The sequence below is a fragment of the Eublepharis macularius genome, chromosome 3 (assembly GCF_028583425.1).
Source record: "Eublepharis macularius isolate TG4126 chromosome 3, MPM_Emac_v1.0, whole genome shotgun sequence".
NCBI lineage: Eukaryota > Metazoa > Chordata > Lepidosauria > Squamata > Eublepharidae > Eublepharis > Eublepharis macularius.
Window position 1 is genome coordinate 168,900,969 of NC_072792.1, and position 14,508 is coordinate 168,915,476.

General features: G+C 42.1%; 1 protein-coding gene across 2 annotated transcripts in view; it reads right to left on the reverse strand.

The window, feature by feature from the left end:
• Positions 1–14,508, reverse strand: part of FAT3 (FAT atypical cadherin 3) — a 457,110-nt gene that overhangs the window by 296,550 nt on the left and 146,052 nt on the right. For both annotated transcript variants that reach the window (XM_054973889.1, XM_054973888.1), the window contains exon 2: positions 3,661–3,975. In XM_054973889.1, the coding sequence (XP_054829864.1) occupies positions 3,661–3,975 (315 nt within the window). The remainder of the gene's footprint in view (positions 1–3,660; positions 3,976–14,508) is intronic.

Consider the following 14,508-nt stretch of genomic DNA (forward strand, 5'->3'; position numbering starts at 1 on the left):
AAACATTTATTATTTAAAAACACACACACTTGAAGGCGCTACTGGACTTGAATTTTTTTCCCCAACAAAAGAGATGGTTTGTGACCAAAATATATTTCTGTAGCCTGCACCACTGTCTGGAGAACACAAAAAATGGCTCTCTCTACTTTAAGTAGTATTTGACAGATGATCAGCCAGTCTTCCAGCCAAGGAAAACGGTTTCTACAACTTCTCTTGGCAATATGTACTGGTTTTGTTTTATGCATGCACAAATAAGCACAGCCAGGGCTTTTTTTCTGGGGAAAGAGGTGGTGGAACTCAGTGGGTTGCCCTTGGAGAAAATGGTCACATGGCTGGTGGCCCCGCCCCCTGATCTCCAGACAGAGGCGAGTTTAGATTGCCCTCCACGCTGTGGCATGGAGGGCAGTCTAAACTCCCCTCTGTCTGGAGATTAGGGGGCGGGGCCACCAGCCATGTGACCATTTTCAAGAAGTTCCGGAACTCTGTTCCACTGCGTTCCAGCTGAAAAAAAGCCCTGTACACAGCCTACATGGTCATAAATAAGGAATGCAGCCATTTGCTTTTGCCCCTTCCATTCCAAAACATGGTGATTAAAGGTCAACACTGATGCCTTTTCCCCCCAATGAGGCTGTTTCAGGCGTGATCTACCCCAAGGAGCCACTTTGCATTCAGCATCCTATTCACCGGTTTAAGGATACTGCATTTCGGCAAACTCAAGCCTAACTTGCCAGGATTTATGAATATCAGTTCACTGCAGGCGCACATGTTGTGCCTTGAAGTCTGTTCCTCGAGTTTATAGCATTTTAAGAAGTTTTCCAGATTAGTGAACAGGCAAAAACAAATTATAGTACTGCATGAAAAACTTCAAATGAGCTTCCAGATTCCATTAGGTTATGACTCTTCCAAGAAAAAAGGGTAAAAGCACTTACTGAAATAAAGCATCCCTCTTCCATAACAACAGACATGGAAAAACAAATCTAAGTGTCCTGCAGAAATACTTGGGGGAGGTTGGAAGGAGTTTGGAAATTTTAATAAGACTGTTGGGGGAATTTTATTTTATTTATTTAAAACATTTGCACGCTACCTTTCTGCCCAGTTTAGAGTCCCCAAGGCAGCAAACAGTTAGAACAATGTTTAAAATACAGACAAATATTTATAAAATATTTAAAACAAAGAAAACATTTAAGTGCGTAAACACAGAGATGCACACAGGGATGTGGAATTTTATACACTATAAAGAACAGTTTCCAAATGGGGTTTCAAATTCTGGATTATGCAGGCAAGTTAATTAGCCCAACTGCAATGAAGATCACTACCAATGTTGTAAAACAGCTGCCTATGGTTAGAAAGAACAGAGGAGGATATGGGAGTTTGCATTCCAGAAGGAGGGTGGAATAAAGGAATGTGTAATGATGTCCTAACCATGAATAACCAATGTCTTTACATGCACAACAGCAACTCCTCATGTGTCAATACTTTCCTACGGTCAAACCAGATAACAGCATTCCACAAGACACCTAACCACATGACAAAGCAAGATACATTTGTGACAGCGTAAACCTCAGAGTACTTTCCTGGGAACAAGCCCCACTGAATAGACGAGTAGCATTTTGAGTACACCTGTTTAGAATTGCTCTCTGAGTTACCGAAAGATATTTCACAGTGCAATCCTAAGCATAGTTACACCTTGCTCAATCTGCTGAAGTCAATGGGTTTTGAAAGGAGCAACTCTTTTTAGGATTGCAGTTATTCTTACAAAGAAGTGAGTGTCATGTGCTTATGAAAAAAAAAAGGTTATTACTAAACCTATGAGGCCGTCTGTGTAATTTTTCACTTATATTGTCACTAACTGCATGGCTTATTTTGGCTTTTTAAACTCAAGGGGAGAGGCAAACTCTCCATATATTGATTAGGGTGAAATGTAAAGAACAACTTCGCCATAGAACCATTCTCTGCCCCCACCATCTGCAGGGGCCACACGTCTTTAGATACTCTCCGTTTGTTTTGCTGTTGCGAACATTTGAAACTGGACTGGCTTGTCCACAAAGGAATAATACATTTTTTAAAATGGTTGTTATAGGGCAACAACAATTTAATATCCAGTGATGTGTATATACAGCCAGAGGCGTTCTAAACAGAGCTGTTCTTCTCACCATATGACCAACAGACTGAAAATGGAAATCTAGCCTTCTATTCAAATGACAGAATTGACCACCTTCTACTCACTGCATTCTACAGAGAAGGACCTCAGATTTACTATGCTGGTTGACAACCAGTCACAATCTTCCCAGTTAAGCCACGTCAAATAGTTTCTCAAGCTTGCCAAATTCTCATTACCGGTATGTTTTAGGCAACAATAATAGACAAAACTGTAAAGTTTTGTAAAACAAAGGGAGAGGAAAGAAGCACAATATAAATAACACATTATATGCAAACATACATACATACATATAAGTAGGAAAAAAGTACACTTTTCTGTACACGGATCTACTCTTATTTATTTATTTACATCATTTATAGTTCGCCTTTCTCACTGAGACTCAAGGCGGATTATACAGTATGAGGTTAATACAATCACTATCAAGTACATTTCGAAACAATACCATAAGGTAAACAGATACAAGACATAGCATTAGCAAGGATCCAAGACAGAGTAGAAAAAATACTGGAGCAAACATAATCAATTCTAGGACTAACATTAGACAACATGGAGCGCTGGTTGTACATAGGAGTACATATTTAAAGCAGCAGATAAGGTAAAAATAGTGATGAAGTCTATGGTCCCTAACTCATTAGTGAAGCACCTGAGACCCCATCCCTACAATACAGCCCTCCCATTTGAGTAAAAAGCCTTTTTGAATAGTTCGGTTTTGCATCATTTATGGAAAGCCAGGAGAGTGGGGGCTCTTCTGACTGCTTCAGGCTGGTCATTCCACAGGATAGGGGCCACCACAGAGAAAGCCCATGTACGGGCTGCTGACTTCACCTGTGTGCAGCCCGGCACCTGCAGGAGACCCTGTTCAGATGAGCGAAGCTGCCATGGAGGAACATAGGGAGGGAGGCGGTCCTGTAGGTGTGCCAGACCAAAGCCGTGAAGAACTTTGTATGTAATAACTAATACCTTGAACCGAGCACGGTAAATGATGGGTACTATTTACATTTAAGAATGGGAAGACCGGGAAGACTAAATACAGATTCAACATTGATTCCTAAAAAAACATGGTTTGTCGAGAGAGAGAGATTGCTTCCAAGCTTTGTTGTTCCTCCTTTCTGGTGCAAATTCCTCCCTTCTTTGTCATCTTTAACCAGAGTTTATCTCTTCTTGACCAGGGTTCAAAACCACATTTCAAATTCTAATTTCTAATCCTGTTTACCAAGAACTGAAGCTTGTACAGTCAACATCCATGGCTAATGATGATGCTAATACAGTGCAAATCACTGCTCAAAGTTGATAAGGAAGGAAGGGGGAATTAATAGACGACCTTCCTTTACTGAGGCCGGCTCCCAGTTGGAAAACTATGGTTAGCAAAGAGCCAGCGTTGAGCTTTCATCAGATCTCACAGATTAACAAAAGGATGCTGTGGAAAGCTAAACCACACTTGCAAAATAACAACATGCAAACAACATTTTCTGATAACACAAGTAAAAGTATCTTATTACCTGTTTTTGGGTTGATGATGAAGAAATTCTGGGGATTTCCACTGGTAATCCTATAGCTCATCTTTTCATTTGTGCTGGAATCAGGATCCTCAGCTTGTATCTGGATAACTGACACATCCTTGGGGGAGTTTTCCAAAACAGAAGGATAGTAAATGGGTTCTGAAGTCAACGGGGCATTGTCATTCACATCTTCAACCTCGACATACACTTCAATGGTGGTGTAAAGAGGGACAACACCTCGGTCTGTTGCATACACAGTCAGCCAGTAAGACTGGGTTGTCTCTCGATCTAGGACATCTGCAGTATATATAACTCCTGTAAGAAGAAAGTGGAGAAAGATTAAGGCTACTTGGTAAAAACAGAGATTTCACAAAGAATATACAAGTAAACTTTTTGAAACCATTGCATGATATTTGATACCAGCAGCTAGAACAACTAACAAATCTGTACGTGAACATCAACTTTCTTTAGCTCAGGAGACCTTGGCTATATAAACCCCTCCTGCCTATTTTCCCTCCCAGTTTTATCACCATTCTCCTTCCTTTGTTAACCCCACAGTTATCTACAGATTACCAGTGAATGCATGACATACACATGAAATGTACACTAATTCCTACTCATAATAAGTGCTTCATGTTCAAGAATTTTGCCAATTGGACCTCAGAACCCTCTTTTTTTCACAGTCCAAAGCAATTTAAGATAGATTCCCCGCTCGTACTGAAATTGAAGGTTACATTGCAGATTAACTTCAACAAAATGAGCTTTGAAGATTGTCAATTATTTTATTGTAGCTATGAATCTAACATCCCCGGGACTCCTTGCGGAGTCAAAACTGTCATGGAGCTTATCGAGAGGTAAAGATACTGCTAAGCATACAGTGATAATCCATGCCAAGTCATACTTCTAAAGCTAGCAAGTTCAACTATATAATCTCACCACACTTTTTCTTGTGTCATCCTAATCCATCATTAAAATTCAGGGATGAAACATTCTGAAAGAGACAGCCTGGGTGTGAATAATAGAGAGATATTAGCAGAGAAGCTGCAGGGCAGAATGGGAGGAAAATAAAGTTGGATTCAGCTGCCTGTGCTAGTTAAAGAGTTTTAAGTACATCAATTTGTCATTCACGGGAGAAAGATTTGGCTCTTGGGCAAGAGCTAATAGAGTAGTTTTGACTATGCTATCCTGTGAACACTTCTCTGGGACTGCCTGAAGTCCTATGCAAGGTCTGAGAAAAGTGTGAATGCTACTGGCAATTCCTGATGACATATTATGAGATTTTAATGGTACCACAGTCACAGCCATATGTGTAAAATTCTGGGATCAAAAGCCAAAAAACAATTTAAAAATGTCTACAACCAAGTGCCAGGTGCTTTCATTGACATAGTTCAGATTCTAGGTTAAAAGTATCTTTTTATTAGTCTTTTTAAAATACTCTATCTACTGTAAACTATTACTTTCTAGATACTTTGGCCTTGTTGGGTTTGATTTTTTAAAACTGATTTGCTTTTATTTTTTAATGTAAGCAACCATTACATTTTTTTAAAAAAAGAAAAACCTTAAAGGATATAAATGCTGAAACAAAATAAAACAAAATCTAACTCAAACACTGTCAGATTCCAACCAAGGGACTTGCCTTCCAGGATAATTCCAGACGGGGAGCTGTGTAGCAACAAAATAAAGCCACAATCTCACGCCAGTCTTTAAGGTGCCACTGGACTCCTGTTTTATTAAACTAATGGATTTGTAATGCTGGCCAACAGCAGCCAGAACATGTTCTCCGTCTACCACATTGGTTGATAATTTAATGTGGAATAAATGCTACTTCCCAGTCCCAAAATCACTGTTGCTGATGTAAATTAGAATTTGCCATTTTACCCGCATGCACTGAAAGAGTGAAAAATATCCAAGGATTTGCAATGTTTGGTCACTTTCAGGGCTCATTTCGAGGGGGAATGCGCAGGAACGCAGTTCTGGCAGTTCCCCAAAGAGGTCACATGTCAGGTGGCCCCGACCACCTGACTCTCCGCCATTTTGGACCTGTTTCAGCCTGGATTGGGACCGAAATGGCCCGGATCAGGCCTCTGACAGGTGGTGGATTACTCTCCCACTCAGCAGCAGCTTGATCCTGACCCTTTTGGGTCCCTTTTCAGCCATTTTCAGCCCCCTTTTACCATTTTGGGCCCAATTTCGGCCCTGAATGGCCAGGATCGGGTCCAAAACAGCCAGGATAGGTGATATCAGGGGGTGTGGCATATGCAAATCAGTTATGACAATGACACACTTCCGGTGATGTCAGGGGTGTGTGGCATATGCTAATGAGTTATGCTAACGAGTTATAATAATGAATTCCTCCAGCTCTTTTTTGCAATTTTAAGAGGGCAAATTACACACATCACCTCATTTATGTTAACAGGTCAGTTAGTGACCGTCTCTCCGTGTCTGACTAATAAAGTGACGTTTCTGTGGTTTGATCTTGTGTTTTTGTCTCATTATGGTAACATTTGGAAATCAGCAAACCATTACCTGCCCTTAAAAGACATCAATGCCCTGACCTAGATAGCCCAGGGAGCTCGATTTCATCAGATCTCAAAAGCTAAGCAAGGTCGGTCTTGGTTAGTAATTGGATGGGAGACCTCCAATGAAGATCACGGTTGCAGAGGCAGGCAATGGCAAACCACCTCTGTTAATCTCTTGCCATGAAACCCCCACCAGGAGGTGCCGTAAGTCAATTATGACTTGAGGGCACTCTACCTCCAATGCTCAGGTGGAAAATTCCAGATGCTTTCCTGGGCTTCCAAATATTACAGGACAGGGGATTACTTGGGAAGGAAAACAGATGCCCTGCTTTCTTACCATTATGGATCTACAAATACTCTCTTTTCTTTTTCTACGCTGTCTTGTTGGTTCAGCTGTGAATCAGCGCTCTGCTGGTTCGAACACCACTACTGCCATGAGCTTAGTAGGTGGTCTTGGGTAAGTTACTCCTCTCAGCCTCAGCTGTATTGTGGGGATAATAATAACACTAATTTGTTCACCCTCTGGGTGGGGCACTATTCTGTCTAGATGAGCAGAATATAAGCATAGTTATTATTGTTGTTGTTGTTGGTACTATCATCATCATCATCATCATCATCATCATCATCATCATCATCATCATCATCTAACCATTCTGGTGTTTTACTTCATTTTCATGTCACCTATACACAACTGACATAAACACAATAAATTATTTTAACTGTTGCATTTATATCAAAATTTGACACTATGGCCTGGCAAAAAAATGGCTGTAGTTTCATCTGGGGAAGAAGCTATGCCAGAAACTAGAATTTAAAATCAAAACAGTATGCACACAAAATTCAGTGGCATTCCCAGAAACCACAGACCCTACAAACCATTAGCCCCTGGGGTATGAAAGTGATTGATGGGCTATATCATATTACTGAGTTAGGAATCTGAGTTACCATGAAGTCTGGAAATTTTCCATACTGGTTACAGGTGTATTGATGCTTAGTAACTATAGAGATGACATGTATGGTGAACATTAAAGTCAACTACATCAAGTAACACACAATTGCTAAATTGTGTCAAGGATTATTGCCTGTCACTTTTCACCAAACCCACCGTGGGGCCCAAATTTAAATCTATTTTCTGAGCATTGTTATGTAAAAACAAGGTGAGGTGGGGTGGTGGTACTCATCAGTACTCAGTACCAGTATCTGGGAGGCTCTTCCAAGTCCTGAGGGGGAACTGGTGGAAATCGGTGCAACCATATAAATATGTACCTACCAGCACCTTTTATCAAAAACAAAAAAGGCACTATATAAATTATTTGTCCCAGAGAACACATCAAGCTTACATCTTGGCATACATTCCTGAGACAATATGTTATTCATCTCAGACACAAGCTGTTTCCTACGAATTCTTATCTCTAGTGAGCTGTTGACTGTCCGAAAGAGTCACAGGTGAAATGCATTTTGAATTGTGATGTGGAAACACCCTGAAAATCAGAAGAGGAAGCACATCTTGTGAGTGAGAAAAGGCTCTGATAAACTGTGATGGGTGGATATAAATACATGAAACCAGAACACGGACAAAAGATAAGTAAGAAATCAGACTCATAAAAGTGGCAAACCAGACAGTGATTCATCATCAGATGGATAACGCTAGATTATACAACAACAATAACAACAAATTCTAGGCCTGATATCGACGCCTGTGAACAAGAGAGCAGTGGGACATGCCGGTAGATAATCTGCCCATTATTGTATGAAAAGCTAATAAACCAACTTTTAACCACATTTTTAAGTCCAGAGAATCAGCACATATACAAATCACTATTTGAGTCTGGGCTCTGGGTGATGGTCAAAGGCAGGACAAAGCTGAATGCATATCCACACCTGAGAAGTACTTTCATTCAAGGGCCCCTGAGGTAGGAGCTGTGACTAACAACAACAACCACCACCTTTGATTTATATACCGTCCTTTAGGACAACTTAATGGCCACTCAGAGCAGTTTACAAAGTGTGTTATTATCCTCATGACACGGCGATCACCCTGTGAGGTGGGTGGGGCTGAGAGAGCTCTGGGAAAGCTGTGACTAGCCCAAGGTCACCCAGCTGGCTTCAAGCAGAGGAGCGGGGAATCAAACCCGGCTCTCCAGATTAGAGTCCTGCTGCTCTTAACCACTACACAAAACTGGCTCTCTGGAGTTGAAGTACAGACGGTACTACTCTGTTGATCGGACAAGAGCAAAAAGCTAGGCTCCTATTGGTTTGAGGCCTGAACAATGAAGAGGCGTTATGTACACTGCCCATCACAGAAAGCTGCACGCCCCTGTTACTTCCTGTGCCTAAACCCAGCCTTGAGCTATATTGTCCCTGCTAGAAATCTGGAGATTGGGGGAGCCCCCCATGGTTATCCCTGTAAATGTTTCACACATCCTGAAGAAAAAAATAAGGCACCCCCCACCCCCACCCCCACCCCCACCCCAGGAAAACACTGCCCCCTTGCAATTTTTCTGTTTTCCTTCAGGTCCCTCACATACCAACTATACCAGAGGTTTGCCTGTGAGGAAAAAAATTGCAGATTATAGCTGAATTTGTAGAGGGTAATTATGTTTTAGGCAATTATAGGAGAGACAAAAATAAGCCTCTTGCACATTAAGAAATCTATAATCTAAATTTCATAAAATGTGTGATCATCCCTATCCTTTCCCCCGCAATAGGGCATCTAAAATTGGCCATCGAGAAAAAATGTCCTCCTTCTATTTCAAAACTTCACCTTATATTTGATCTCTATGGTACTACTCATGTACCCTCAGAATACTCTAAAAATGGGTGGTGGTGAAAATCCTAACAGAAGAGTCCATTTATCTCTGATTAAAACCCTATGCATATTTATAGGAAAATTCAAAATACCCTGCAGGTTCTTGGCACGGAGCCAATGCAGCTTTTATTGATGGAGAGAGGTTAGTAACAAATGTGTTCTACTTTGTATAAAGTATAAAGCTGGGATCTTCTGTTTCATTTTAGTTTATCCAGGATTATAAATGCCACAAATATTTAATTTTCTGCACCCAAAGTAAACACCACATATTTTCTGGCCCAAACTGGAACTGACTATTAATCACCAAGATCATAAAACTTCCCACTAGCAATGTATTTGTAGACATCTCTCCCCCCCCCCACTAGCCACCTAAGCAAATTACTACTAGGAAGTTTTGTGGCCCCACTGGCTATGGTTGCCAACTTTGCCTTGGGAAATTCCTGGAGATTTGGGCGGTGAGGCTTGGGGAGGAGCCTCAAGTGGGTGTAACGCTGTAGAAACCACCCTCCAAAGCAGTCCTTTTCTCCAGGGGAACTGATCTGGATCAGAACTAATCTGCATATCTGCAGGCCACACTTGGAGGATGGCAACCAAGGTTCCTTCCTGCGCATGGCCGAGGTTGAAGGACTATTCTACAAAGAAGGTTCTAATGCCACTGTTGTGGCTAAGCATATGTGACTACTTCCAACAGATATATGGGAGTGGGGGGGGGGGAGCGGAGCCTTTGCTGCACAAGCTGTTATGCAGTTAAGCCAACTGTACATGCAAAGTGCAACCGTAATTTAGTATTGAATTAAACTAATTTTTGAATGGAGAATGATGCACAATTAAACTCAGTGCACATGAGAAGTAAAACAATGAATCGAATCTGCATCGTGTGGCTTGCGAACAGAGCATCATTATCCACAATGAAGTCATAAGACTGTACAAATGTACTGCAATAATGCAGAAATCATCTGGTTTTGGCAAAAATTATCCCAAATAGGCACTCGCTGTTTGGGAAGGGAGGAAGGTCCACAGAACAACACATTCTTCATATCTCTAGCCAGGACAGCTGTTCTAAAAATATGCAAGTCATCCCAATTTTATACTAAAAATGTCAGTATCAGCAACCAAAAAGCCAAATCTGCACTACTGACCAGTGCAAATCAGACCAATTTTCATTAAGATATATTAGCTTGAGTGATTAATTCTGATTACAAAAGTTGGGTGCAGGGAGTACATTGAGGCTTACTACTTCTATAATTATTTGAAGGAGAACTTAAGGTAAGCATAAGGAGAAGTAAGATGGCTGAGGCTCAAGTAAAGTGGCGGCGGCTCAGTGGAAGAGCATCTCCTTGGCATGCTGAAGGTCCCAGGTTCAATCCCTGGCACCTCCAGTTTTTTTTTAAAAAACCCTAATAGGTAATTTGTAAGACCTCTCGAGAGCCACTACCAGTGTGATGGGCCAATGGTCTAAAGCAGCCTCATGTCTTCATGTGTTCAACATAATCACACAAGAGACCCAACACCTATAAAACCCTCCTTTGATATTTGTGATATGTCGACCCTGAATGTAAGATGATCCCCCTTGAAGTATGCAATAACCCTCAAGATCTTTATTATTGCACATAGGCCTGCCAGGTCCCCCCTACGGACATCACTGTTTACCTACCTAACAGGGGAGGGGGAGACCAGCGGTTGGTGCCTGCAAGTCAACAGGGACACATGACCCGGAAGTGATGGGTCACACCAGAAATGACATCATTGCTGGGAGAGGCCAGTGTGCACACACAGTCCTGCCTGCTCTGCACCCCCTCACCCCCAGTTTTAATGCTGGGGAGACCCATTAACCCTAACTGGACATAAATGTAACTTGTATGTGAATTTAAGACAACCCTCTCATTTGTTTGGAGAGCATATCTAGGGAAAAAAACCCCTAGTTTTGCATTGGAGTAAGTATAGCGCTTCATTTCTCTCCCACCTTTCTTGTTGAGAGTCGAGACACAAGGAGGATTATAGTAATAAAAGACAGCGCAAAAAGACAAGAATGCATAGAGTGAACAACGCTATAAAATTGGGTCACACAAATTAAAGAACAATGATACAGAAACAGTATAATATATCACATAAACGGGATGTCACAATCAGAGAATAATTTCACAATTAGGTATTCAGAAGACTATGCAACTTTTAAGCTGCATCTGAAATTACAGTTGGGCAAGCACGACCTCCTGAATTTGGGGGGTGGGGGGGTGGGTGAACGGACATTTGCAGCAAGGGGCACAAATCGAGAGAGCAGCCTGCGCTATGGAAGAGGTCCTTTGCCCAAGTGGACAAACTGTTCTAGACATTACAGAATTTTTACTTGTTTATTTATTGTCTGCCTTTCTCATTGAGACTCAAGGCGGATTACACAGTGCAAGTGAAATTAATATAATCAACAGCGAGGACATTCACTGAGCAAAATGTAATAACAACAATTTAGGACATTCAGTGGGCAGATACAATAGGGTATGGTAGCAGAAAGCAGAGGACTGAGAGGAAATCTTTTTGAAACAAAGCGTAACTAGTTAACATGGCTTGTTTAGAAACATGGAAACTTCATAGGAGGAGCATATCTACATCAGTAGACAGTAAGCAATGGCGTAGTCTATAGTTCCCTGCCGCAACAGTCCACCCATAGTTACTGAGCTGGGTTTTGTACATGCTGGACACAACACAAAACAAGACTCAAGGAAAAAGATCAAAAGAAAAGTCTGCTGTGAATAACTGTGTTTCACAACTTGTGATTCTGTTTGCAAGATGCACTAAAAAAATACACAACTCTAGCACTAGAAAGATTTTTGACCTCAAGATAACAGTGTAGGATGAGGGGTAGTAAAGGAGGAACATAAAAGGTACCATCAGGAAGCCACCTCTTCCCTGATTTTTCACCATAATGCGGGTGCATATGTGAAATCGGCTGCAAGATGAACAAACTCCCACACGCTTTGCCTAATTGTTTACTTCCAAACTACTGTTCTGTCAGCCTGGTTGTACCATTTTGTGAAAACTGGAAAACACTCCTGAGGTCAAAGAGAGGATGGATTCTTTTAATCAAGTTTCCCTCATTCTTATCTCTTCAGATTTCCTGGATTGTTTTCCAATTTCCATTTCCAGTTCTTCCATTCAATGACTGTAACCCTATGACCTCCATTTACCACACTACATTTATCTTCTGTTCCTAATTGAGATGTAATGTGTCCTTTAGCCCAGCACTGAGCTCCTGAGACAACCTGCATGGAGAAATAGACTCATTTTAAGAGTGTTACTGAGAGAAACCCAAAGCAACAATTATTAATATATTTCGTGTATGTGTTACCTTTTCTTTACAAAAGAATATGCCTTTCCATCATACAGGCGTAACAAGGAACCAAAACACAGGAGATGATTTTTGGAAGAAAACAAGTCAAGAAATCTCCTCAGTTCTGATTTTAGCGGGATTATCCAGGTCAGAGCCCTGGACAGCCCAGGTGAGCCTCATCTCATCAGATCTCACAAGCTAAGCAAGGTTGGCCTTGGTCTCTTGCCATGAAAACCCCACCAGGGGGTGCCATGAGTCAATTATGACTTGAGGGCAATCTCCACCACCTCCATTCAGGTCAGAAACACAGTGGACTAGTCTCTACAGTCACACATTTTTTGGATTCTCCCTTAAGGCACAAGAAGACTCCCCAAGTTGGTCTGGATGATTCTTAATAAAGAATTGGGCTGATCACTCATCCACCCTAAAAATGAATACAGCTTATCTGCTTCGAGACAGCAAGTCTCACTCCTGCTGGCCAGAAAGTGTAGAAACCAAGTCCAAACAGGTCACTCCACCTTTCAGGGGCACTTGTATACTTTCCCCCTAGTTCATTTCCCCTCACAAATCTTGGGGATGACTCAGCCTTTCATAAAGTAATTCAGCAACCTATCTGACAAAGAGAGCTCTGACTCTCAAAAGCTTATTCCCGGAAAACAGGTGCCACTGACTGAAGTCAGTGGCCTGGAGATCAGTTGTAATTCCAGGACATCTCCATCCACCACCTGGAGGCTGGCAACCCAAAAAGAAACATATGTGGGAGCCTTCTGGACTCATGAAGCAAGCCTGTGTACCACCCTGGGCACAAAACAGAGAATTATGGATAGGGTTGCCAGCTCCAAGTTGGGAATTTCCTCAAGATCTGGGGGGGGGGGGTGAAACCTGGAGAAAGTGGGGTTTGGGGAGGGAAAGGACTTTGGCATGGCATAATTCCATAGAGTTCACCCCCAAAAGTAGCCGTTTTCTCCAGATGAACTGATCTCTGTGGCCTGGAGACCAGTTGTAATTCAGGGAGATCTACAGCCACTACCTGGAGGCTTGCAACCCTATGTGTGTTTCGGGTTACAGATCTAGGTTTTTAACCCGGATCAGGTCCGATTCTGGATGTTTTGGCATACTCGAATCAGCCTCAGCATTGCTGAAGTGATTCAGGAATACCAAAGCAAAGCTTACTGAAGCGTTTCGGAACACTTCGTTAAGCTTCGGGGTGGCATGGAAGCAGTCTTTCCCTTGCCATTCCTAAGGAACACCAAGAGGAAACAGTGCTTCCGCTGCTAGTGGGGCTTTCTAGGTGGCAGGTAAAATGCACCAAATTTGCAAGGGACCTACTCCTTCCTGTCCTCTCAAGATCCTCCCAAGTTTCAGGAAGATTGGACTTCAGGGGGCCATGTTATTGCCCCCCAAAGAAGGTGCCCTATCCATCACTGATCTCCATTGTTCTGTGCACCCCAAAAAGATTCGAGGTGAATGCTTGGGTGGAAGTTTGGGTTGCCCATACTCAAGCACTCTATGTATGGGCAACTTGTTCATCTTATCTATTTGCAAGGCAATTTATTCCTTCAAAGGAAGTCTTGGGTAATTGTACATAGGATCACAGCCTTGGTTCACACTGTGCATGCAGGAATGCACAGATTGATTGATTTTGTTAATGGAGTGTGGTCACAAATAAGTGACATTCCTAGAGGCTCTGTTAAAGTGGAAGGGCTATAGGGTGGAGTTTGTGTGGGAGACAACAGGTTGTGGGGCATGGGCTGGAGTGGACTTTTGATCACAACCGGTTTTGGGTGGTACGAGCCACTGCTGTGCATAAGCCTTGCTACTGCCAGCCACAGCACTCTGAAGAACATTGGCATTCATTGCATGAATGTTCTTTTAACATGCGCCCTACCCATCAAGCATCTGGTGCCAGGCAATTAAAGTGCCAGTTCCATTAGGTGGCACCGAGCGTCGTGAATCAACTGAAACATCTGCTAATTCTTACAACAGGCAGCCAAAACAAGCCAAAGGAGACAAAACAAACACATACACACGCAGGCACATACACATACCCCTACGCATAGATTACAAACTTTGGCATGGGGAAACACTCCAGAACACAAGATCAGTGCAAAGATCTCACACATCATTAACCAGCAAGCTTAACCGAACAACGGCATAAACATGCCCTCAACAATTGTGCTGGGGTCCCACATGCA